This window comes from Mus pahari, chromosome 4, assembly GCF_900095145.1.
Source record: "Mus pahari chromosome 4, PAHARI_EIJ_v1.1, whole genome shotgun sequence".
In the NCBI taxonomy this organism is placed as follows: Eukaryota; Metazoa; Chordata; class Mammalia; order Rodentia; family Muridae; genus Mus; species Mus pahari.
The window spans coordinates 21,643,953-21,667,909 of NC_034593.1; the positions used below are offsets into that span (position 1 = coordinate 21,643,953).

Below are 23,957 nucleotides of genomic sequence, written 5' to 3' on the forward strand. Positions count from 1 at the left end.
GTGCTGGGATTAAAGGCATGCGCCACCACGCCCGGCTAATTTTCACTTTTAATTTGCAGGATATAATACAACATCTAGGATTTTACTTGTGATTGATATTTTATACACAAATATAATGTCCATAATGGTATAAACTAATTAATGACTAATGTTTCATAAACTGGGAATTATGTCCAACATTTCTTTTGTAGAAAGGCTTAGAAAAGGCTTGATGGTAGATAAAATATTGCTATGTGAATGTAGTTTCTCCACAGTCTTACACATTCAGGATAATATTATAAGCATAGTATTTGAGAATATAAAAATTACTTCATTTTCTCTATCAAAAATCTTTCTAATCTTCACATTCTAAAAATCCCTTTAATTATAATATTCTAAGGGAAATAAATATCTCATATTATGATCCAGTAAAATTATGTAGTGGAATCCAATATCATTTATTTTAGTTCCTTTCAAAGAGCCATGCATAATTTGCTCTTTGAAGACAGCATGAAAAGCAATAGAACACAAGCAGACATTTAGTGTTCCCATACAATAAGGCCACTCAAAATACCACTTTTAGTATGTATTTACCCTTCTAGTTCTTTTCCTCAGAACCTATGCAGTGTCTGGAACACAGTTCACACCCAGTAATTGTTGTTGAATGAATCATAAGTCATTTCTTGTAGGTTAGAACACAGGGGAATTTATTAATTGTACTTTTCAAAGCCATCATTCTAAACTACATCCCACCCAAGTAACGCAGAGAATAGAAAAAGCGAACAACTTGGCACCCTGTTCTTTCACCACCGCCACCACAACCCCACCCTCCTCCCCCTCACCATTACAACAACAGATGAGCAGGGCCTTGCATGGACATCTTGAGTTTCTGAATCTTGATAGCTTTTCTACAGGAGTTGATAGTTGATATTTGTATCCCAGACCCTGAAGTAAAGATAATAGGACTAACACTGTATTATTTTTAAGGGAAAATGTCAAGAGCAAAAAAATGAAAATGTCAAAAGATAGGTTGATATACTGTATTACTTAAAGACTATTCTGTTGGCAGAGCTGACCAGGTGATTTACAAAAGGCCTTTACTGGACAGGCTTTAGATTACAATGTAGATGAAAAATAAATGGGAATCCATTTCCTGTTTATTCTCTCTAGACATTTGACAGATGGAGAAAAAAATGAGAAGGAACAATTATAGCCTACAAGCTTGTGGCCTTCTTCTCCCGTTTTCCAGATTGTGAAAAATAATTTTGAGGGTATTTTTTTCAAAGCCCTACTTTATCTCTACTTTTATATACTATTAATGACACAAGTTGCCTGTCATTCCTGGGCACATATGCATAAAGATAGGGATGGTGAGAGTGTATGAACTTGACATTCAACTGGAGTATAGCTTTTTATAAAGTGTTCCAGGCAGCCATGGCCTTCCATTTGGTGAGCAAACTATCGGAACAGTGAACCTTGGAAATTGGAATTTCTCTGAGTCACATGCTAGGGAAGGAAAAGACTAGAACCTCAGTGCCAGAAGGTGATTTTTTTTTCCAGAAGGTTCTGGAAATTTTGTCAGATCACACTGAGGAAGAGACTGTAACAGAGAAAATGAAGGGCAGGATACACCTTGACCAGGACTGCTTGGTTAGACATACATCTTGCCCTTCGTGTAAACCTGAACCTCATGTCAGAACTGTGAGGAAGGAAGAACTTCAGGGGCCATCTCTCTTCCTCTTCCCAGTAGGACCACACTGACAACGCCTTGCCAGCTTCTCGCTATTACATGCCTGTTTGATTGCTCTTTTGTGAGTGGGTGGCTAAGCTTCAATCATCAGGAATGCTGCGGGCCCAGTCTTTTACCCTAACAGCTTGAAAACAACAGATCGAGATTTCAGTGGGGGGGCCTCGGGTTAGATTAGGGTCTCTGGCAGCTCCCACAGAAGTGCATTATTTAGCCACCTTGTTCACATTTTTAATGCACTGAGTATTCATCAAGTACCTATTGTTTATGAACCATTCCTAAAATGTCCACACAGGAAAATGAATGGCAGGGGCATCTATTCCTAAATAGGAAGAGCTTCCAGTGGATAAAGAGTAATGGTCAAGTAAAACAGAGAAAGGTCAGGGAAAGAAGCATTAGCTACTGTCAAGAAGCTATAACCCTGCTGCATACTTCTCAACTTCCAGTAGAGACACGTGTTTATTTTTATGCTGTTTTGATGCATATTCACTAAAAACACTCATTAGGATGAAGGGGTACGGAGATCTGAGCCTAGGAGCCCTCCTCCAGGTTCTTATTCCGTAGTCTTGATGAGCAATTAAATTTTTTCTCACATCCTGGATTGTCATTCTGTTGTAAGCAGGCCAATGTCACACTCAAAGGTCTAGTGTAAAATGAACTTGCACAGATAGCCTAATTCTTCTTTGTAGTGTGCTAACTCCTGCTAAGTCACAGGATTAGGCAGACCGAGGTTGGAGGATAGTCTAGGCACATGGGGCCACTGTGTCTCAAATGGGAACCATACCATGCAGCATTCCATTATGACTGTGCCTTCCTTGGTGTTGTGACAGCGTAGCAATTTAAGTATTTATCTCATAGTACCTTGATAATGTCAAGAAATACATCGTTGCTTATTTGGGATAATAGCATGGTTTAATTCTTCCACATGTAATTAGTTGTATAGTTAATTATAATTTTGGTGCAAAAAAAACATGAGAAATGATGTTCAAGTTACTTGAGTCCTCCAAAACTGATTTCTTCCATGGTGTGGTTTCACAAAGACCTGGAGAAGCAGCCAGAGGTGAGTCCTGGTGGTGGCATCCTGGGGAGTTAGAATTCACTCTTATGCTTCTGCCAAAACATCCTCTGCTCCCGTTCTGGAAGAGCCATGCTTTATTTGACAGCAATCTAGTGCAGCTTTCTTATTTCAAAAACCAATGCCTTCATTTCTAATTTTATGCTCTGATACTTTATGAAATAGTTCCATTCCTGCCGTGTAAATTAAATTGGGTGCTGCCGCTTTCATGTCTGGATCACCAATGGGAGATATGTAAACTGAGCTCATAGACTCCCTAGTTCTTGGCAGCAAGTGGGAGGCTTTACATTTGAATTTTGTATCTACTTCTAATCGTTAGTCTTTTACAATAAGAAAACAAGTGACCAAATAAAACGTATCTCTCTATTTTGCGTTTTCTCTGTTTCCCCATTTGGTGGTTGCTTTTACATAGGTTTCATCACACTCCGACAGTCTTACTGATATCAGTAGTTATGTTGAGTGAGTCTCAAAGAATCGACTCAATGGGGCACTTGCTGATTTTTCTATAAATCTATTTCAGAGAGAACAGATTGTTACATTATTAGACATCTTTGAATAAACTGATTTTTGTGATTCTACAACAAGAACAATAGGAATTGAGCACACAGCTTGTTTAAAGAGCGTTGGTTTTTTTCAACTGGCTACTACTAAAACTAGAAAGAAACATATCACCCATCTCAGGGAAACATTTAGAGAGCAGTGATGTGTGCTCTGTGTCCTAACTTCATCCAGCTGTGTCTTCTCTATTCTAAAACTTGCTTCCCTCATTCAATTACTGCCTGTTTGGTTTACACTTCAGATGGCAAATACATATAAAATTTACAGTCTTGCCCAGTTTTAGATGCACAGCTCAGTACTGTTAAGCATATTCACATGGCTGTGCAAACCATTTCTAGAATGCCTTTCATTCTGTAAAACTACAGGCTCACAGGGAGTGACATTCTTGGGAGCTGTGGCCTTGTGGGAGGAAGTGTGTCATGGAGGCAGGGCATGCTTTGAGGTCTCAGATGCTCAAGCTAGGCACAGTGGGGCAGTCTTCTCCTGCTACCTGCCAACCCGGATGTAGAACTCTCAGCTTCCTCTCCAGATCATGTCTGCCTGCATGCCACCATGCTTCCCACCATGCTGATAATGGGCTAAACCTCTGCACTATAAGGCAGCCCCAATTAAACATTTTTGTTTATAAGAGTTGCAATGGTCGTGATGTCTCTTCACAGCAATAATACCCTAAGACAATCTGTTCTCCTAAAGCAGCAACCTTGCAGTCCCTGCCTTCTCTCATACTGAGAAAACACATTGTACTTCCTATGAAATTGGCCAGGTAGTTTTCGTACATGCTATGGTTCAAATTGTCCCCAGATTTTATGATATAGAACTTAATCTTCAATACTACACTATTTGTAAGATGGGACCTTTATCTTACTATATCACACAGACTACTTTACAAAACAGTCTAATGCCCTTGTTTTAAGAGTATTTGAGCAGTTGTGAGGTACAGGTACATACTGTCAAAACACACACACACACACACACACACACCATCTTTTATAATTTCATCAGCATGGTTTCCTAATAGAAGGATGGGCAAGCCACCATGTTATACCAAAAGATCCTCACCACATACAGCTGTCTGGTCATATACTTTATAGCTTCCAAAAACATGAGACAGACAAACATCCATATGTGCTTATTTCTCAGGTTTTAACCACATCACAGAGTGAGTTATGACTTTTGAAGCTGAAAAACATGCATGTATATAAATATGGATATATACATAGGTATGTATATGCATATGTGGATATGTGTGTATGTATGTGTGTACACATCTGTGCATATCAGGACTTCCTGCCTATGCAATGGTTCTGCCCTCAGTGAGCTGGGTCCCCCCATATCAATTACAAATCAAGAAAATCCATTATAAATAAGCCCACAGGCCAAACTGATATAGACAATCTCCCAACGAAGCTTTTTCTCAGGGTAATGTAGCCTGTGTCAAGATGAGAATTAAAACCACCTATCACAAGGATACACCAAGAATGATGACTTGTTGAAACATACAGTAATTGTAGCTCTGACTTGAGACTTGTACCACACTCTTTTCCATGGTGGGCACATCACATGACTTTCTCACAAACAGCACACGGGTCCCAGTCTCCCCATACCCTTGCCAGCACTTGTTGCTTTCATGTTTGCTGTAACTGCAGCTATTCTGTGCATTGGGTTACCTCACTGTGATCTTGTTTCCTAAGTATCAGTAATGTGAAGCATCCTTTATCTGTTCAGTAGCCAGTAGTTCATTATCTTTATAAAAAATTACAGTCCCTGACCTGTTCCCTAATTAGGTGGTTAACTATCATTGTTGAAATCGAGGAGTTTCTATAGATTTTGATAACTATGATACAATATGCATAACGTACAACGTTCTGGCACACTCTGCTTAAGTGAACACTTGAATTCTGCTAACATGTTGTGTCATCATCTCCAGAATTTGTCACTCTGGGGAGCAGCCTACTGTACATAATGATGTCAACCAGATACCACATCAGCTATTCGCTTTGTAAATCTTTCCTTCCACCGCTGCTTTTTTCAGCCTTTTAATACACAAAAACTTTAATACTGATATCATACAACTGACATATGAGTTGTTTTGCCTCCTTGAGTTATTTTTACATTTAATTAACCTGACATGTTCTAGGAGACAATCTTGCTGTTCCTGCCCTCTTTTTTGATCAGAGGCATCTGATTATCCTTCGGTGATGCCTTCAATTATGCCTCATGATGGACTCTTCTTACTGTTGTTTGAGTAGAACAGTGCAGACACATCCTAACAGATGTCTATATAAGGCAATGACCTAACACACATCACACTTTTCATTTTACATCAAAGCATTGAATGCCCCTTGCTCTTTGGCAAATAGCCTTGAAGAAAGGCAAGTCAGCTTATAGCCTTAAAATGTGAAGACAATGTTTGCCACTACAGTTGACAGGCAGCAGCAGCAGCTGAACATGGTAGGGTTTGATGGCATCTCAACACTAGGGAAGCTAGGTCAGGAGGATTGACATCAGGAAAGCTCATGTCAACAGAAAACATCCATACTTAGGGTTACAGAAGACATACTTGCCCTGATGTCAGTGTTTCAGCAATACTCTTCTCACTGACAGGCAGTGACTGCTTGCCTATCCTTTGTCGTTGATTCTAGCAGCTCAGAGCTCCCATCAGCATCCACAGAACTACATCAGGGAAACCTGGTAAAGAAAACTTACAAGGAGGGTAACCTCAGAGACCTTCTGCAGTGCTGAATAAGGCATTGCAAAGAATTCCATAATGATATTTGAAAGTCATTTTGCCTAATCTCCCACTTAGTGAAGAGTTTCTTGATAGTGTCCTGACAGATGGTGTTCTAAATACCACATAAATGTTTCCCTAAAGGAAAGTCTTTGAAAGCCTTTTGCATCGCTTCTCAGCCTTTTGGCTAAGATCAAGTGAAAGCCTGTTGCACCAGTTCCTGAGAAGTCCATCCTTAAGATGAACTGCACTGAATTGCACACACATGAATAATTGGGGAGTTTGGAAGCAGCTATTCATGAAACTATTAACATAGTGCCATAGTTAATATAACTGCTTCCCCAGAAGGTTCTCCTGCCTTTTGCAAACCCTTTCTGTCCAGCTTCTCAGTTGCCAGGCCAGCTCCCTCAACCTATGCCCACCCCTGAAACTCACATTATGTTGTTTCTCTCTCTTCATTCTTTTCTCTCACTTTGTAGTTGGGGCGCTGGTAATTTTTTTTCAGTACTTTGGGAGTTTTTATAATAGCCTGATTCAAGTGCTACAGCAGATATGTGGTTTACAAATACTTTCACTTTATGGTTTATTCTGATGCTTAAATCTGTTTTATAAATGGCAATGTTCTTCACTCTAAAAAAAAAAAAAAGATGAACTGCACTGTGTATAATTCCCTGACAATGATGCTTCCCCTTCCTCATCTGGTATTATGTAAAATAATAATCCTGGTTTCCACATGAAAGGCCATGGATTTGAAAATGCTTATTGAGTCTCAGAATAATACTATTTCATTATCTAAACATATTGGCTTTTTTCTATGCAGATCTTGTTTTCCAGACACATTCCAGACATGATCCAATATGGTGATGATCTGTTCAGATTCTCAGAGCTAGATGATTCAAGGGAATATGTGGCCAAGTGAAAGTAGCTCTTGCCATATGGACATAATATTGTTCTATTGATTTAGCATGAGAATATATACATTGTGTTTATATTGTTATATCACAAAATATAGTCAGACCTTTTTCTACACTGGTGAACCCAAGGCAGGACTCAATTCATAAGCTTCTGATTTTGAACTAGCCCTGATCATTTGGAGTTTTGCTTCTGTCTACAGTAGTATTGGTTATTGCTTATATAATATGTATGCCATATTTTGTAGCCATTCCTTCATTTTTTTTAAATCTTGGTCTTGAATGGCTATAGCTACAGAAAGGCTATGGCAAGCCACAGTATTGAGATGGCATTTTTGTGATAATCTGGACCACATTTTAACTGGTTATCATCTACTGAATGATGTGATTAACCAGCGTTATTGTCACACCCTTTCCCTCTGAGAAACCATTCTCTGCTTAGATTAAAACAGTTCATAATCCGGATATTCTCACATATATTTACCTCTCCCAATTATTTTTTTAAAAGATTTCAGCCCCTTATTGGGAAATTAAACCAGGGTATTTCTCAGGAGTATATATATATATATATATATATATATATATATCTCCATCAGCTTCCTGAGACATGACAGCAACTGTCCACATTCACAGAGCCAGGAAATAGTCCTGGCATCTGGTGAAGAACGAGAAGCGAATCTCCTCTCTGGAGAAAGGGGTAAGGTTCCTGCCTTCATTGCTGCCGAAGCAGAGGAAAGCTTAAACGCTCTCTCCTGGGAGAAAAACCATCACCTGTCTTTAGTCAGGAAAGATATCAAGGGTTCACACGCTCATCAACAAGAAACAGAAAACACTCTCCAGCATGAAGCAAACCACACGTTCAACACAGCTTGGGTGTTAATGAAGAAATTTTCCACAAAGAGGGGGACAGAAAGATGAAGACTGGGAAAGGGACACTTGGAAAGAAGGGTCCAGAATTAAGGGAGAAAAAAAAATCACAAAGAACATGTCTAAGACACACAGAGGGTTTTAAGGTGATAAAAGCAAGATATCAACAATAAAAGAATATACTGACCATTCTAAAACATGCAAAAAGGAAAATAAAAGAACTAAAAGCCATAGCTTGAAAACCAAGCATCACTTTTATTTACAGAAGATATTGCAATCCATGTAGAAAATGCTAAAATATCTTTGGAAAGCTTGTAAAAGTAAATGCCCTTAGAAATATATATGAAAGTACAAGATCAATGTCCAAAGAAATCAGTTCCATTTCCCTAAGTCAGCAATGAGCAGAGAGAAATCAAAGTTAAAGATCATTATCCCTTATGGAAACAGAAAACATCAAGTACTCTGGAGCAGATCTAACTTATTCGTGTAAAATTTCTCATACTAGGGATTCTAAGACATCCAGGAGACAAATGAAGACTAAATTGTGGAGAAATCTATTTCCTGATTATATGATGCAATATTGTTAAGATATCAAAACTCCCTAAACTTATGTGAAGATTTAAAAATCTCAGTGGACAATTTTAACAGCTAACATAACCACTTTTTGTAAAGTAAGTAGTAAAAATATAGAAAAGTAAAGTATTTCAAAGTTCTAAGCAATTGTGGGAGAAAAATTAAGTTGTGAGGGAAAAAAAATCTACACAACTATAAGCACCAATAAATGCCCATTACCTTTGCCTTATACCATGCACAAATTTGAGCATAGTGTTGTGGGCTTTGGGATAGAATGCCTATCTAAGCACAAGGCCCAAGCTTCAATTTCTAGCACTGGAAAAAGAAAATACATAATTAAAACCAAATGATAAATATTAAGCAAGCATGGTGATGTATGCCTTTAATTACAACACTCAGGAGGCAGAGAAGCAAGTGGATCTCTACATGAAGAAGGCCAGACTGTTCTACATAGTGAGTTCTAAGCTAGGCGAGAGTACATAGTAAGACCATTTTATAAATAAATAAATAAGTAAACATAAGAGAAGCTCACATCAAACAAGGCAGATATGTATCTGTGGTACCAGATCTCTTGATGGTGGCTTACATCTGTAATCCCATCACTCAGAAGTCTGAAGCAGAAGGCTCCCAAGCTCAGGAATGGTAGTAGCATACACCCCTAGAGGGAAATGCTGAAGACTGTAGACCTCTTGGTAAGAGAATAGACAATTTCTTATAAAGTTAAGCCTATGCTCACCACGGAACACCCCCCCAACCCCATGCTCATCCCAGGTGTTTTCCTAAGATAAATGAAACTCGAAGCTTTGGATGTGTACAGCTATCTTATTCAATGAAAACAGAACATCTTCAGCTGTTAAATGACCAAAGTGACTATGGGGTGCACTGATAATTTAAAAGAACAAACAGGAGAGCCAACTTAGCCATGCAATTGCGGATGCAAAAGCAGTCAAACTGAAAGATGCTGTACCAAGCAAGGCTGTCTACTGTGGCAGAACTCCGCGGTAAAGTGCTCAGGAATGGATGAGGTCCTTCGTCGACACTTCAGCACTGAAGGAAAATAGTATCTGCTGTATGGCTCCATTTTTCTAACATTTTACAGAAAGCTGAGTAAAGGTACTTAGAGTTTATCTAGAGAGAAATGCTTTAGGCAAGCAAAATAAAATATACTCATCCTTCTTGTGAATCAAAGGCAAAGTCAAGGGAGAAATAACAAAAAGCTAAAAAGAAAACACGCATTTTTTTTAATGTTTTTTTTATTAGATATTTTCTTTATTTACATTTCAAATGCTATCCCGAAAGTCCCCTATACCCTCCCCCACCCCTGCTCCCCTACCCACCAACTTCCACTTCTTGGTCCTGGCATCCCCCTGTGCTGGGTCATATAAAGTTTGCAAGACCAAGGGTCCTCTCTTCCCAATGATGGCCGATTAGACCATCTTCTGCTATATATGCAGCTAGAGACACGAGCTCAGGGGGTACTGGTTAGTTCATATTGTTGTTCCACCTACAGGGTTGCAGCCCCCTTCAGCTCCTTGGGTACCTTCTCTAGCTCCTCCATTGGGGGCCCTGTGTTCCATCCAATAGCTGACTGAAACACACAGTTTTGAGATATTGAGAACAAAAGAAATAAATTGTAGGGATGACAAAATTTGATTGATAAATACAGTTAGCTCTCTTTCTCTTGATCCACATCTGTTAATTTAGCCAATTACAAATAGAAAATATTGCGTACGCCATCCAGCCTCACAGTGACGGTGGCAGAAGCCAGCCAGGCTGCAACTCCTATGATGAGTAAATCTGTGATGGAGAGATGGGAAAGATAAAAAGCAGAGCAGTTTAGTGTGCTGTGGAGAGAGGCAGAACTGTAGAAGTGAAGACTGTGAGGGCCAGGCTAATGTGAGTGGCCTGCACTGCCACCCGAGGCCCATGGTAGTATCCAGATCCATCCTGCCATCAAGGGCCACGTCTGAGGCCGAGGTCCAACTGCATCTGGGTTCCATGTCAATGTCTGTGGCCCATGTTACCACCAAAGACCACAGACTTGCATGGTCTGCACTGCTCCCCGAAGCCCTGCTGTTGGGTCTGAGGGCCACGCTGCCACTGGAAGCCAGACTGATCTAAGTGGCCTCCATTGCCACCTGAGCATGGTGATTTCTAGGAATGTGCTGCCACTGAAGGTCATGTCTAAACCAATAGTCCTACCTCAACCAGGGTCCATGTTGATGTGTGTAACTCACATTATCATCTAAGACCATGCAAATGTTCGTAGTCTGTGCTGCAACATGAAGCCCTGTTGATGTCCATGGGCCTTTCTGCCACCAGGGAAAATATTGATATGAGTGGCCTGTGCTGCCACCTGAGGTGATGTCTGTGGTCCAGACCCTCTCTAAGATCATTGTCTGGATCCATGGTCCTACTGCACCTAGGGACTCTGTGTGTTTAGGGTTTGTTCTGTCACCAGACACCATGTGGAAGCCCACAATCTGTTCTCCCACTGACCGTAATGAGCAAGGAAACTACTTGTCGAGAGATAGCAATGATTGCAGACATATAGTTGAGAAAGAGCGGCACAGAAGGTTTCTCTGACAACCCTACACCCACCCCAACCCCATTCCCCTCAAAACAAACATGTTCCAGAAAGTGGTGAACATTTCTAAACTGAACATGTGCTGACTTTTTGCTTTATACTGTTCCATATTCAATGCATTGTAGCAAGTATCACATAGCAATGACATTGCATTGTGCATTACAGGTAATCTAGACATGATTTAAAGTGACAGAAAGACATATATACAATCCCACACAGATACAAACCACTGCATCTTACACAAGAGATTTGAGCACCACAAACGTTGGAACCCACAGGGGTCCTGGAACCAACAGCCCATGGATAGTAAGAGGTAATTGTATGAAAGTTGGGCAAATTGAAAAACCAGACTGCAAAATTAATAATTACAACCAAATTGAGTTTAAGAATAGCAAAGTTTAAGTCCCCGACAGCTCAATTTCAATCTAATAATATTTTATTAAAAAAAAAAAGTATAGCATCCTTAATCTTTAACTTTAATATTTGGTTTGGTTTTATGATTTTTGTGAATCATTGTTAATTCTTTACTACATAAGATTAAAAAACAGAATCCTGTTACTTTTCTCAAAGCTATATAAAATGATAAATATCAGTGGACCATAGAAGTGACCCTAGATTTTCTTTTAGTTAATTACCTTATAAAAAGAATTTAGTCTACACAATAAGACAAGAAAACTAGATATGATTTTTCATCAGTAACTTAATATTCTCAGACAATGTGAATAAATCTGAATTGCTATGATATTAAGTTAGAAAAATACAAAATAAGTTCAAGTATAAGACATGAGAACAATAAGTGCTAAGACTACAATGGAAGGAAATTCCAGTCTTACATGCATGTATGTAGCGTTTCTCAAACTTGCATCTCCATACAGATCATCTGTTTGACCTGTTAAACTCAGGCTCAAAAGGTTATGCACCTGGTACGTGGGAGCCAACCTTTCAGATTCTAATGAGATCTTCAATGCTGCTGTTCAATGCTGCTGTTAAACATTTTCTGGACTACAAAGTACTGATGTGCATACATGCACAGAGGAGCATGTGTGTATACATATATTCTTGTGCACAACTTTTAAAAGTAAAAACTAACATGAAATTAGTGGCACTATTTTTAAAAGCTAAAAGGCCCAGTGGATACACCTACAAAACAACTCACATACCTGAGCCTCGTGGGACATTGCGGAAGAGGGGGGAAAAGACGGTAAGAGCCAGAGGAAGTTTGCTGTAAGACTTGAGTTCCTAGCAATGCCAGAAGCTATACCCATAAAGCCTCATCAACATGACTGCCCAGCATGAGCTGACGTCAGTAAACATACCAAGGACACCAACAGGCATGCCAGAGTAGACAGGGAAAAGATCACAGAGCCTAAACCCTACACAAAGATCTACAGGCAACTAAGGAATGCTGAGAGCAGAATAGTCTTCCCCAGGGACGAGAACACCGATGGCTTGTCCAGTACTAAATGGTCAGCCCTGATAATACATATACAGGTAACACCATACAGAAGGGGCAGGTTATGTTTAGTGATGTGCATTATATAGTTATACATTTACACGTACCTGTAAGAGTAATTAATAAAAACGTGAGGCATGAGTTTGAAAGAGGGCAAGAAGGGGTTCAGGGGAGACTTTGAGTGGAGCAAAGAGAAGGGAGAAATTGAATAATTATACTAAAATCTTAACAATTAAAAAAATTAAGGCTTGTACAATACCCTAATTCATCTTAAAAAAAAAAAAACGTGAATGTTAAAATGATACTGAGACCCATAAAAATGTTTAAGGAAAAAAAATATTACATTTTGGAATAAGAAAAGACTGCCAAAATTGACTAGTACTGCAATGAAACTCATCAAATCATGTTTTGGCTTATTAGTTTTGGTTTATTAGTTTTGTTTAGCGCTTTCGCTTATATTTATCATGGGTTTGTTTCTGAGTCTGTTCTGAGAAGGGATCTCTCTAGGATCCCAGTATATACCCTTCAACTGGCAATCTTCCTGTGTCCCCCACCATGCCTGGCTCAGACAACGTTTCTTCAATTTAAGCAGATAAAAATTATAAACTTCATAAAGAACGATAAGTGTGTCATAATAACTAATACAGTTCTTCGCAACAAAGACCCTAGCCAGCTCTTTCCCTTCCAGAAAATGAAAGGTATTTATTCCAAACTCATGGCACTTAGTACAGTTTCTGTCACAGTACAAGACAGGTCCCAGCAAGCATGGCGTGTCAGTCCCAGCACAGGTACAGGTGTGCCTGGGAACTCAGCACACAACACAGGTATAAGGATAAACTTTCTGCTGACTGAATCAGGAAGCCACAGACAAGGCTGAGACAGACTTACATTCTGACTTGACTGTGTCAGATCAAGGTGAACACGCATCAAATTATATGAATTACTGTAGAGATAAACGGTAAGGCGTCCACAAACAGAACTCATAAAAAGTGTAAGGCTACCACATGCTACAAATTGATTTTTAAAACTAAGTTTCTACCCCCACATAATCTGTTATTTTGCATGATCCAGGCCTGACAACCAAATGAGAAGCCAGGGCCTGCTCCTCACAGCACCTCCTTCCTTCTCTCAGAAACGCCGGGCTTCCTGTCACTCCTCTGACAGTCAGGATGGCTGCTTCTTCCCAGCAGTGCTATCAGCATACCTAACTCAGACTCATTTCCCTGTGCTGAAATAAGGCTAATCAGTGAAGAGGCCTTGTTCTGATTGCAATAACAGTTTCTTCATTGTAGCCCTGTGGACACTGTCCATTCTGATCTAGTCAGCCTTCTGCCTCTTCACAGAGCGCCAAATGATAACCGATCAGATGTTTGAAAGAACAAGTCATCATTCCTTCAAAAGTCGCACAAACCCTAAAATAGATCTTTAAGAGGACATGCCATTTGGAGAAGCATCAATAAATTAATAAAAGTGTGGAAACTAAGGCTTTGCAACCAGCACTAACATTTGCCTGCCAAACATCTCGCAGGAGCGCAACAGGGAAAGCTGCAATTACTACAAGAGGGTCAGAAATAATGGCTGGCCAGATGTAACCTCTCTTCCAACACTTCTAAACGTCCCTTTATGATGTCACCTTCATGGGGGAAACTGGGTCTGTGTCTTCTTTAGGAGCCCCACTTTCAACTGGGGAATCACATGGTTCAGGGAGGATGAGGTTGTAGTTAAAATAACACAGGCCAGTCTAACAATAGACCAACATCTGATTCAGTATTTGTTCAGAAGCACAGAAGGCTCATAATTACAAGTGGTTTATAAAAATCAGAATGGTTCCCATGCTGTCCCCCTTTCCATGGTCTACCTGCCCACATGAAAAGCTACTATTACGGCATCCTGCCCCCCTGCCCTCAGTCTGTTCAGCTGTTCCCTCATTCCTGCTTACAGCCCTCCATCCTTCAACATAATCCCTTCTTTCTCAAAAACAATTTGTCCACCAGAGCAAGATTCTTGGAAAACTATTTAGGAGAAACAGGAGAGTGCATTACAGACTAGCAACATGCACTCATTAAACAATCTGCCCCATCACATCTGAACATGTGTAGATGAAGGGATGAAACAGCTAGAATCCAAAGGAAAAACTCGGGTCATAACCAGGAAACCCAGGTTCTGAGACAGAACTGAGTTCTTAAACACTTTGGCTTGTGTGTGAGGATTGCCTTCAGAAGACTGGGACAGTAAGCCTGCTTTAGAAACTTGTTTCTAAATGAACGGACAGAACGTTAACAGTGGGTGCCAATCAGTGGCTCTACCTCAGAGCATTAACAGTGGGTTCTGACTCCTCCATTGCTGGTGGGATTGCAAGCTTGTACAACCACTCTGGAAATCAGTCTGGCGGTTCTTCAGAAAATTGGACATAGTACTACCGGAGGATCCAGCCATACCTTTTCTGGGCATATACCCAGAAGATCTTCCAACTGGTAATAAGGACACATGCTCCACTATGTTCATAGCAGCTTTATTTATAATAGCCAGAAGCTGGAAAGAACCCAGATGTCCCTCAATAGAGGAATGGATACAGAAACTGTGGTACATTNACACAATGGAGTACTACTCAGCTATTAAAAACAATGAATTTATGAAATTCTTGGGCAAATGGATGTATCTGGAGGATATCATCCTTAGTGGGGTCACCCAATCACAAAAGATGTCACTAGATATGCAGTCACTGATAAGTGGATATTAGCCCAGAAACTTAGAATACCCAAGATACATTTTGCAAAACACAACAAAACACAAGAAAACCAAGAAGGAAGACCATCATGTGGATACTTCATTCCTCTTTAGAATAAGGAACAAAATACCCATGAAAGGATAAAGGTACAGAGACAAAATTTAGAGCTAAGATGAAAGGATGGACTATCCAGAGACTACCCCATCCGGGGTCCATCCCATCATCAGCCACCGAACCCAGATACTATTGCACATGCCAGCAAGATTCTGCTGAAGGGACCCTGATATAGCAGTCTCTTGTGAGGCTATGCCAGTGCCTGGCAAACACAGAAGTGGATGCTCACAGTCAGCTATTGGATGGAACACAGGGCCCCCAATGGAGGAGCTAGAGAAAGTACCCAAGGAGCTGAAGGGGGCTGCAACCCTGTAGGTGGAACAACAATATGAACTAACCAGTACCCCCTGAGCTCGTGTCTCTAGCTGCATATGTAGCAGAAGATGGCGTAATCGGCCATCATTGGGAAGAGAGGCCCCTTGGTCTTGCAAACTTTATATGACCTAGCACAGGGGAAGGCCAGGGCCAAGAAGTGGGAGTGGGTGGGTAGGGGAGCAGGGGTGGGGGGAGGGTATAGGGAACTTTTGGGATAGCATTTGAAATGTAAATAAAGAAAATATCTAATAATAATAATAATAATAATAATAATAAAGAGTGGGTTCTGTTAGCAGCTCTACGTTGTATCAAGTGAGCCCTGAGGTAATTCTAAGAATACTACATTTAAGTTAGATCTCATACCAAAACAACTGTTCCCTGCTCTTTGGGGAATAAATATTCATTTTCACAAATCATTGCTCATGGAGTACAGCCCACTCTGGTTAACAGGGACCCTTCTGCTTGAGAAGCCATTGAAGAAGAAGCAGGACAGTAAGCAACAGAGATCTGTGGCTATTAATGGCTATTAATTGGAGTTTCCTTAACCTCCCTGGTGTCCGTTTGTGTCTAAATTGGAGTACGTCACCTCGTCCTCATGTGACTTAACAAGCATCATGGGCTAGATACAGGGGGGTTATTTCCCTTTTGCGATGTTTGTGAGAATGGAATTATTTTAATCCATGAGTTTTTCAATCTCAATTCATGATTAGATCCAAAGAGTCTCATGAATTCTCTAAAGTTGGTCGTCTATGTTTGCATGCATTTTTAAGACAATGGTTTATAGCTCTTGGAACTTCTCACAATAAAAGTCAACTGTTTATTTCAATAAATAACCAGTTCCAAATGACTCCCATCAGCCCAGGGGGGCAGTCTTACATAGTGTTACTTAGTAATCGCCTGTTAGCTCTTATTCCCACATCTGTAAGTGTAGTAGAAGGTTCATTAGAAACTTTCACTATTGGCGGGCTCTCTGTTAATGATGATGGGTGTGAACTGCATCTGCCCAGATCCCCATTCTGTCAAATGTCTTGAACGTTAGTCGAGCTCTGGAGGAAGCAAGGAAGGGGAATTCCTCTCAGTTTATTTCTGTAGAAAGAAGATAGGAGGCACATGCTCCTTGCAACTTAATTTGGGTTGAAACCCAGCAACATCATGAGCAGCTCCCACACGATGACCAGCTTCTCTGGGAGCCAAGCCTTGCAATTACATTGAACAGAAAATAAGGGTGGAACGGAGGAAGTCCCTTCCTCAAACTGACAAGGCCAAAACCAGCCCCCTCAGCTGAGGTACACAGCCTCTACCCCCAACTCCCATGCCACCACACCTTCCACAAAGCCTCAATATCTAATGCAAATGAGTCTGACCCCACCCACCCACCCCCAATTACAGCTCCTTTTACCCAAAATTCAACCATTTGCGATCTCCCCCTTCATTGTAGTAGCCATGCTAGTGCATGCAATGAAAGGAGAATTGAAATTGCCTAGGGACACAAAGGAGCAAGGCAGTAAGGAAAGGAGAGGTGAGCGCATGCACAAGGTTTTAGCCATACACGTGTATGAAAACAATTCAAAATAAAATAATTAAAAATGTTAAAGAAGGAATACCATAAATGGCCTATGATAGACAACTGGTATATTGTCATAAGCAAATCCAATAGCACCATGTGGTATATACACTATAAGTTAGGTATGTTTGCTTTATCATTACCACATCTATAAAAATAAAGTCAGTGCTGCCAAGTAGCTTTTATGATGCAAACTTAATTTGTTTTTCAATCATGCTGGCTTGTTTGTCTTCTCTGATGAATCACAGAAGAGATCTCATTTATTAGTTCGTTTTAAGATGATATCAAAAATTGAATACATGTGATTACGTTCCTATACACTTCTGGTAATTGTCCTTTAAGGATCTAATGGCATTTGTATTTCCTTCATCTTTCTACAGGAGTATTGTTTTAAACCCAGCCTATTTCCGAAACCATCTTCGTCAGGCAGCCGTGTTTAGATGTCTGGAGAGATATTCAGAAGCTGCCCGGTATGTTTGTTACAACTTTGTGAAGATTTATTTAAAGTTAAATTAATTTTACCCTCAGATTCTGGTAATAGCATAAGAGGACATTCCATTTCTCTCATGGAATATGATTTTATCCGAATTATTGTCTTATAAATGTCAAGCCAACAATTATTGAGTATCTTTTTCTTTAATTAAAGCTATTTCATGTTCATAGCTCTTAGCAAAATTCCAACTTTCCAGCCATGAGGTCATTAGTGATGATGGGAAGACTTCCATAGATATTAGAATGAACTTGACTCAGAAGTCTCCAGGATGTTCTGACTGTAATGACACAGTTCTATGACTCAAGCTGTGGAGATGAAGTCACATCATGAGGGAAGGACTCCAGCAAGCCAGAAGTCCACCCCTAAAGAAATGGCACCAGATGGGTAGCAAAGGATTGTGAGAATTGTTATCTCTTGGACCTCACTATTCGAAAGGAAGCTGAGTGAAGCAGTAGCTAATGTTCTCAGCCCCAGAACCTACAATTTGGGGGAAAAAATTTGTAAGAGTCACATAGCAGCTTACTTGCCTATTCTAACATCATAGGCAAGGTTGTTTGTCTTCCAGGGTCCAATTCAGCATGCTGATTCATTCTCTTTGACCAGTTTCCTCAAGAAACTTCCCTTTTCTCCTACAGAAGCCTGTTGTTTTGTCTGGCCACTTACAGGAATTCTGTGGGGAAAAAAAACCATATGGGTAGTTTTTAGAATTTCTCCAATCACAACTTCCAAGGTCAAATCTATATGACTAAGGATAAGATGTCTAGTCTTTGGGAGACTATTGTCTCTAGAACATATATAACTCTTTATATATAAGTTTTTCTTTAAGGGGTAAGTAAGATAATTCCATACCATTGACAATGTGATAAGTCCAACCTGTCCAACATGGGTCCATACATCGGTAGAAGTGCATATGTAATGACTGTGAACACCATGAGGATGCTCAAATGAAGAGTAGAGTTGGCCCTAACTGCTCCTGCTCTGTAGTAACACAATACAATATTTTACTTGTAGGTTATGATCCACTGTAAAATATGAAAACATCTGTATCACTCTCTTCACACACCATTTTCCATATACTGTTTGTTGAATGTATCTTTTTCTACTGAACTTGTATGTACCTTCTTCCTAGGTTTTTTTGGTTTTTTGCTTGTTTGTTTGTTTGTTTCTTCACTGGGTTGTCCCTGAGACATGCTTTCCTGTGTGAAAGAGAAGAAAATTAAGAGGCAGTCCTTTGGGCAAATGATTCTATAAAAGGAGGTTTGAAGGTCTGGGGACCTGATTTTAATTTGTAAAGCTCTTGTCATACAAACATTAAAACCTGAGTTTGGGTCCTTGGCACCCATGTAAAAAATGTGGATGTGGCAGATCCGAGGCACAAATCTCAGAGGTGAGGAGGAAGAGACTAGTATATCTCTGGAGCTCACTGGCCAGCCAGCCTTGCTGAATTGCTGAATTCCAGTTCAGTGAGAGACACACCCATCTCAAAAAGGAGGGTAGAGATGATTGAAGACACCCAATGTTGACCTCTGATGGCCACACAGAAACCTATAAAAGTACACACACACACACACACACACACACACACACACAAATGGAGTTTGTTAAACTTTTTAACTCAACACAGAAGAAGCTAATTCCAAGTTCCAGCCAAAAAACATCCTACAAAAGGTGGCTTACTGATGTGTTATGAATTGAATCTAAAAGAACCATAGAAATCTACCTACTTACCTACAACCTGAGGCTCAGGTTGCAACAGGCACATAGCCTACCCTAAGTTTTCTTGTGATGATTTGAAATACAAAGTAGCTAAACTGGAATTTAGAGGGAGATGGTTGCTAAACAATTGGAGAAATTAGAAGTCTGAGAAAAATTTTTTTAAGTTAGATTTCAAGAAATGTATAAATCCAAGTTTGGTTTTTTGGTTGGTTAGTTAATTGGTTTGTTTGTTGGTGGGTTGGTTAGTTGGTTGGTTGGTTGGTTGGTTGGTTGATTTTGTTTGTAAAGAAGGTAGATGTCAATAAATCATTGGTTATATCTTAATATTATCAGACTTAACTGAGCTAAAGTAGTGACCAGAAGTCATTACGGGTCTCAAAACAAGCAATGAGTTGGAAAATTAGAATATGTGAGTTAACATTTGCTGTACAACACTGGCACAGGCAATTCCACTGTTCTTGCCATGTCCCCTGCAGAGAAATTGATGCTTCTGTTGGATATCATTGGGTGATGACTTGACAAGAAGCTCCAATTAAGTTCCTGATATCATTGGTTATGCTGCTGTGCACTTCTCCCCAAGGAGAACTAGACACAATTGCTACTACATCCAGCCACTCACCATAGGCAGGAAATGCTGTGGTTTCCTTGGCAATTCTAGCTTTCTGCATAAAGTATCAGCCACTCTCACCAGTACTACCACAGGAGTAAAAAGATGAATGTCTTAGACTTGTTCTGCTTAGACATTGGCTCCGTAATATAAACCAGTACATGCAGCATTTACTGTTATCAGCAAGTCGCTTCAAGATTTGGGTAGTTTGCTGCATGCACTACAAGCATATAGTACTGACGTAATCTACAAAGCTAACACACCAATAATGTAATGTCAAGTGATCGACAGCCACCAACCAAATAAAAGACAATGTTAACTATGTGAAGTAGTCAAGATAAATTCTAATTCTCAATAATTGTATTGCTCAGCTCGTTTTGTTGTTGTTGTTGTTGTTATTTGTTTTGTTTTCTTTTGTCAAAATGTGGTATGTTCAGGAAGTCCTTGGAAGCTGAATAACTGTGGTGGTCTAGGTCTGACCACCTTTCTGAGGAAAGGATTCTAAAGAGACAGGACAGAAGGATTCCCAGGACAGTACTATCAGGGTACATGTCTCACCAACAGGGCCAAGAATGCTACTGGAATTGGCTGGAAAGCTCGGCCAGGTTTACAACAGGCACATCCCTTTATCATATGTAGCCTGGGCTGGCCAGGAACTTACTATGTAGACCAGGCTGGCCTCAAACTAACAGAGATCTACCTGTCTCTGCTGCCTGAGTGCTGTGATTAAAGACATGCATCACCCCTGCCCAGCTGCATATATTCTTTATTAGTAATACATTTAGCAATTTTTAGTTAGAATGCAAAGCAGTGGCTTTCACCGAGCTTTTTCATACACGTGTGTCGCCATAATTTGCCTTTATTTTTGCCTATCCCTTCTCCCACCTCTTGCTGGATCCTTTTTTCCATCCCATAATGCCTCCTCTGCATTTGTGTCACATGTACTGCATTCCCCACTCATCCTTACCATGTATATGCAAAGTTGCAATTGAACATACATATAAGATTATGCAATGCTTATCTTTCTGAGCCTGGCTTATTTTAAGATCCGTGGTCCCATCCACTTTCCTTTCTCGTCCTTTTCTGTGGCTGATTTTTCACTCGGCTGATGGAAGGGATTCTTGGCTTTTTGGTATTTTTTTCCCTGTGATGAGGGTTTTAATTCCACTTTTCAATCTCTCAGGTATCATTTCCTGTGCTCTTAAAGTACTTGTTGGCCTATGTGGGTATGTTGACATGCTTCCCTTTCATTTACCTGTAGCATTTTCAAAGTTTCATGTTTTATGTTAACATATTTAATACATTTAAAATTATGTTCATGTACTGGAAATCCAGTTTCCTTGGCGCCATTTGTTAAAGAGACTGTCACTTTTCCAATGTGCATGTGGGTTGTAGGAACTGAGCCCAGTTCCTCTAGAGAGCAGCGAGTGTTACCTCTGGTGTGTGTGTGTGTGTGTGTGTTTGTGTGTGTGTGTGTGTGCATGTGTGTGTTTGTGTGTGCTTGTGTATGTGTGTGCATTTCTGTGTGTGCTTGTGTATGTGTGTATGTGCCTGTGGGTGGGTGTGTACATGTGTGTCAGGCATGTGTTTTATTTTCTATAATTGCTTAGGTGTCTACTTATTATTAATTTTATTTTTATTATTAATTTTAATGATGTGCCAGTGTACAGGTATGTGCATATGAGTGCAGACGATAGTAGTGTTAAATAGCCCTGGGCTGGAGTTACTGGCGCCTGTGAGCTGCCTGATATGGGTTCTGGGAATCAAACATGGGTCCTTTAGAAGAGAAGCTCACATTTCTTACCCAGTGAACAATCTCTTCACTTTCTCCTCTCCTAAGAAGCCCCAGCACTTGGAATGGCTGTATGTGTATGAGTTTGTATATGGGTCTTCTGTTCTTTTCTGAGTCTTGATTCATTTTGTGCCAGTCCTATGCTGTGTTTGTTTCTATCGCCCTGTACTGTAATTGAGATCAGATATTGCCATTCCTTCAACATTACTTTTTCTGCCTAAAATTTGTCTGTTAGGATTTTGTGTTTCCAAATGAATTTTATGACTTTTCCCCTGATTCTATGAAATATCCCACTGGAAATGTGATGGGAGTTAACCTTTGGTCTATAGGTTTCTTTTGGTAATTAATATAACCATTCTCACAATATTAATTCTGACTGCCATGAGCATGGGAGGTCCTTTGCTTTTCTATTTTCTTCTTCAATCTTTTCAGCATCTTAAAGTTTTCATTGCAAAAGTCTTTTACACTTAGGGTAGGATTATTTATAGGTTGTTTTCCTCTCCCTAGGCTGTTTCAGAATGATCTTTTAGTTGCCTTTGTAGGATTTAGTTTAAGCTATAGTAAACAATTTTTCCTTATTTCTCAATAAGTTCATTTCTGACATATAGAAAAGCTCCTAGTATGTGAATTTTAATTTTGTGTCTTAACTACTTTATTGAAAGTATTTATATTGCATGCAAGTTTTCTGATGGAGTCTTTACTGTCTGATATATAGGACCAGGTCTCTGAAAGCAGAATAGTTTGACTTCTTCCTTTCCTATTTAAATTCCTCTTATTTTTTGTCTTATCTTACTGTTCTAGCTAAGTGTTCTAGAACTACACTGAATATGGATGGAGAGAGTGAGCACTCTTACCTTAAGCTTGATGTTAGAAGACATGCTTTCTGGTTGCTTTTCCTATTTAGCATAATGTGGCCTCTGATTTTTTTATGTATACCATTTAACTTATTACGATATAGTTCTTTGATTCATATGTTCTTTAGGGACTTTTGTTTTGATGGAATATTGAAGTTTATCAAATATAATTTCAATATCTATTAAGGTTATATTATGATTTCCATCTTTGAATCAGTTTCTGTGGCTACTGTATTCAATTAATTGTATGTTTTAATCCATCTCTGCATTCTGAAGCCTACCTTATGTAAGATTTTTTTTTTCATGTCTTTGTGAATTTGGTTTGTAAGAATCCTATTAAGTTTGGCATCAATATTCATTGGGGAATAATAGTTTCTTCTTGCATGTATCTTTAATCAGTTTGATCTCATGGTAATGCTAGTTTTGTAGGGTGACTTTAGTCATAGTTTATTTTTTCTGTTTTATGGAACAGCTTGGAACACTAGACATTAGTTAAAAGTTTGATAGACTTTGTCAGTGAGATCATCTGGTTCTAGGCATTTTCTTATAATTGTTGATTTTACTGTTTGCTTGCTGTGGGCCTGTCTAAATTATTATGTCTCCATGACTTAATTTGTAAACAGTATGTATGTAGGGAATTATTTACTTTTTCTATATCTTCCAGTTTTTAATATAGATTTTCAAAATATTCCTAATTATCCTATGAATTTAGATGAAATATTATTAGAGGTAATGACTACCCTTTATTTTCTCTAATTTTACTAATCGGGGTCTTCTCTATATCCAATGCCCTTTCATCATAAGAGCCCCCAAAACACTAGGAATAGAAGGAACTTATCCCAGCATAACAAATGCTGTGTCTGACAGACCTAAGGTCAATATTATACTAAGGAGGGAGAAACCCAAACCATTTGTACTCAAATCAAAAAACAAAATCTGAGTGTCCATTTGTCTTAGTTTGGATTTTACTGCCATGAGCAGACACATGACCAAGGCAACTCTTATAAGGACAATATTTAATTGGGGATGGCTTACAGGTTTAGCGGTTTAGTCCATTACCATCAAGGCAGGAACATGGCAGCATCCAGGAGGCATGGTGCAGGAGGAGCTGAGAGTTCTACATCTTCATCTGAAGGCTGCTAGTAGAATACTGACTTCCAGGCAGTTAGAATGAGGGTCTTAACACCCACACCTACAGTGACACAAATACTCCAATAAGGCCATGCATATACTAAACAGGACCACACCATCTAATAGTGCCACTCCCTGGGCCAAGTATATACAAACCATCACACC

The 23,957-nt window shown here is 39.6% G+C and overlaps 1 protein-coding gene across 1 annotated transcript in view; it reads left to right on the top strand.

Moving 5' to 3' along the window:
• Spata16 (spermatogenesis associated 16) overlaps positions 1-23,957 on the top strand; it is a 302,163-nt gene that overhangs the window by 106,121 nt on the left and 172,085 nt on the right. The window contains exon 4 of the mRNA XM_021196748.1: positions 17,580-17,669. Within this exon, the coding sequence (XP_021052407.1) occupies positions 17,580-17,669 (90 nt within the window). The remainder of the gene's footprint in view (positions 1-17,579; positions 17,670-23,957) is intronic.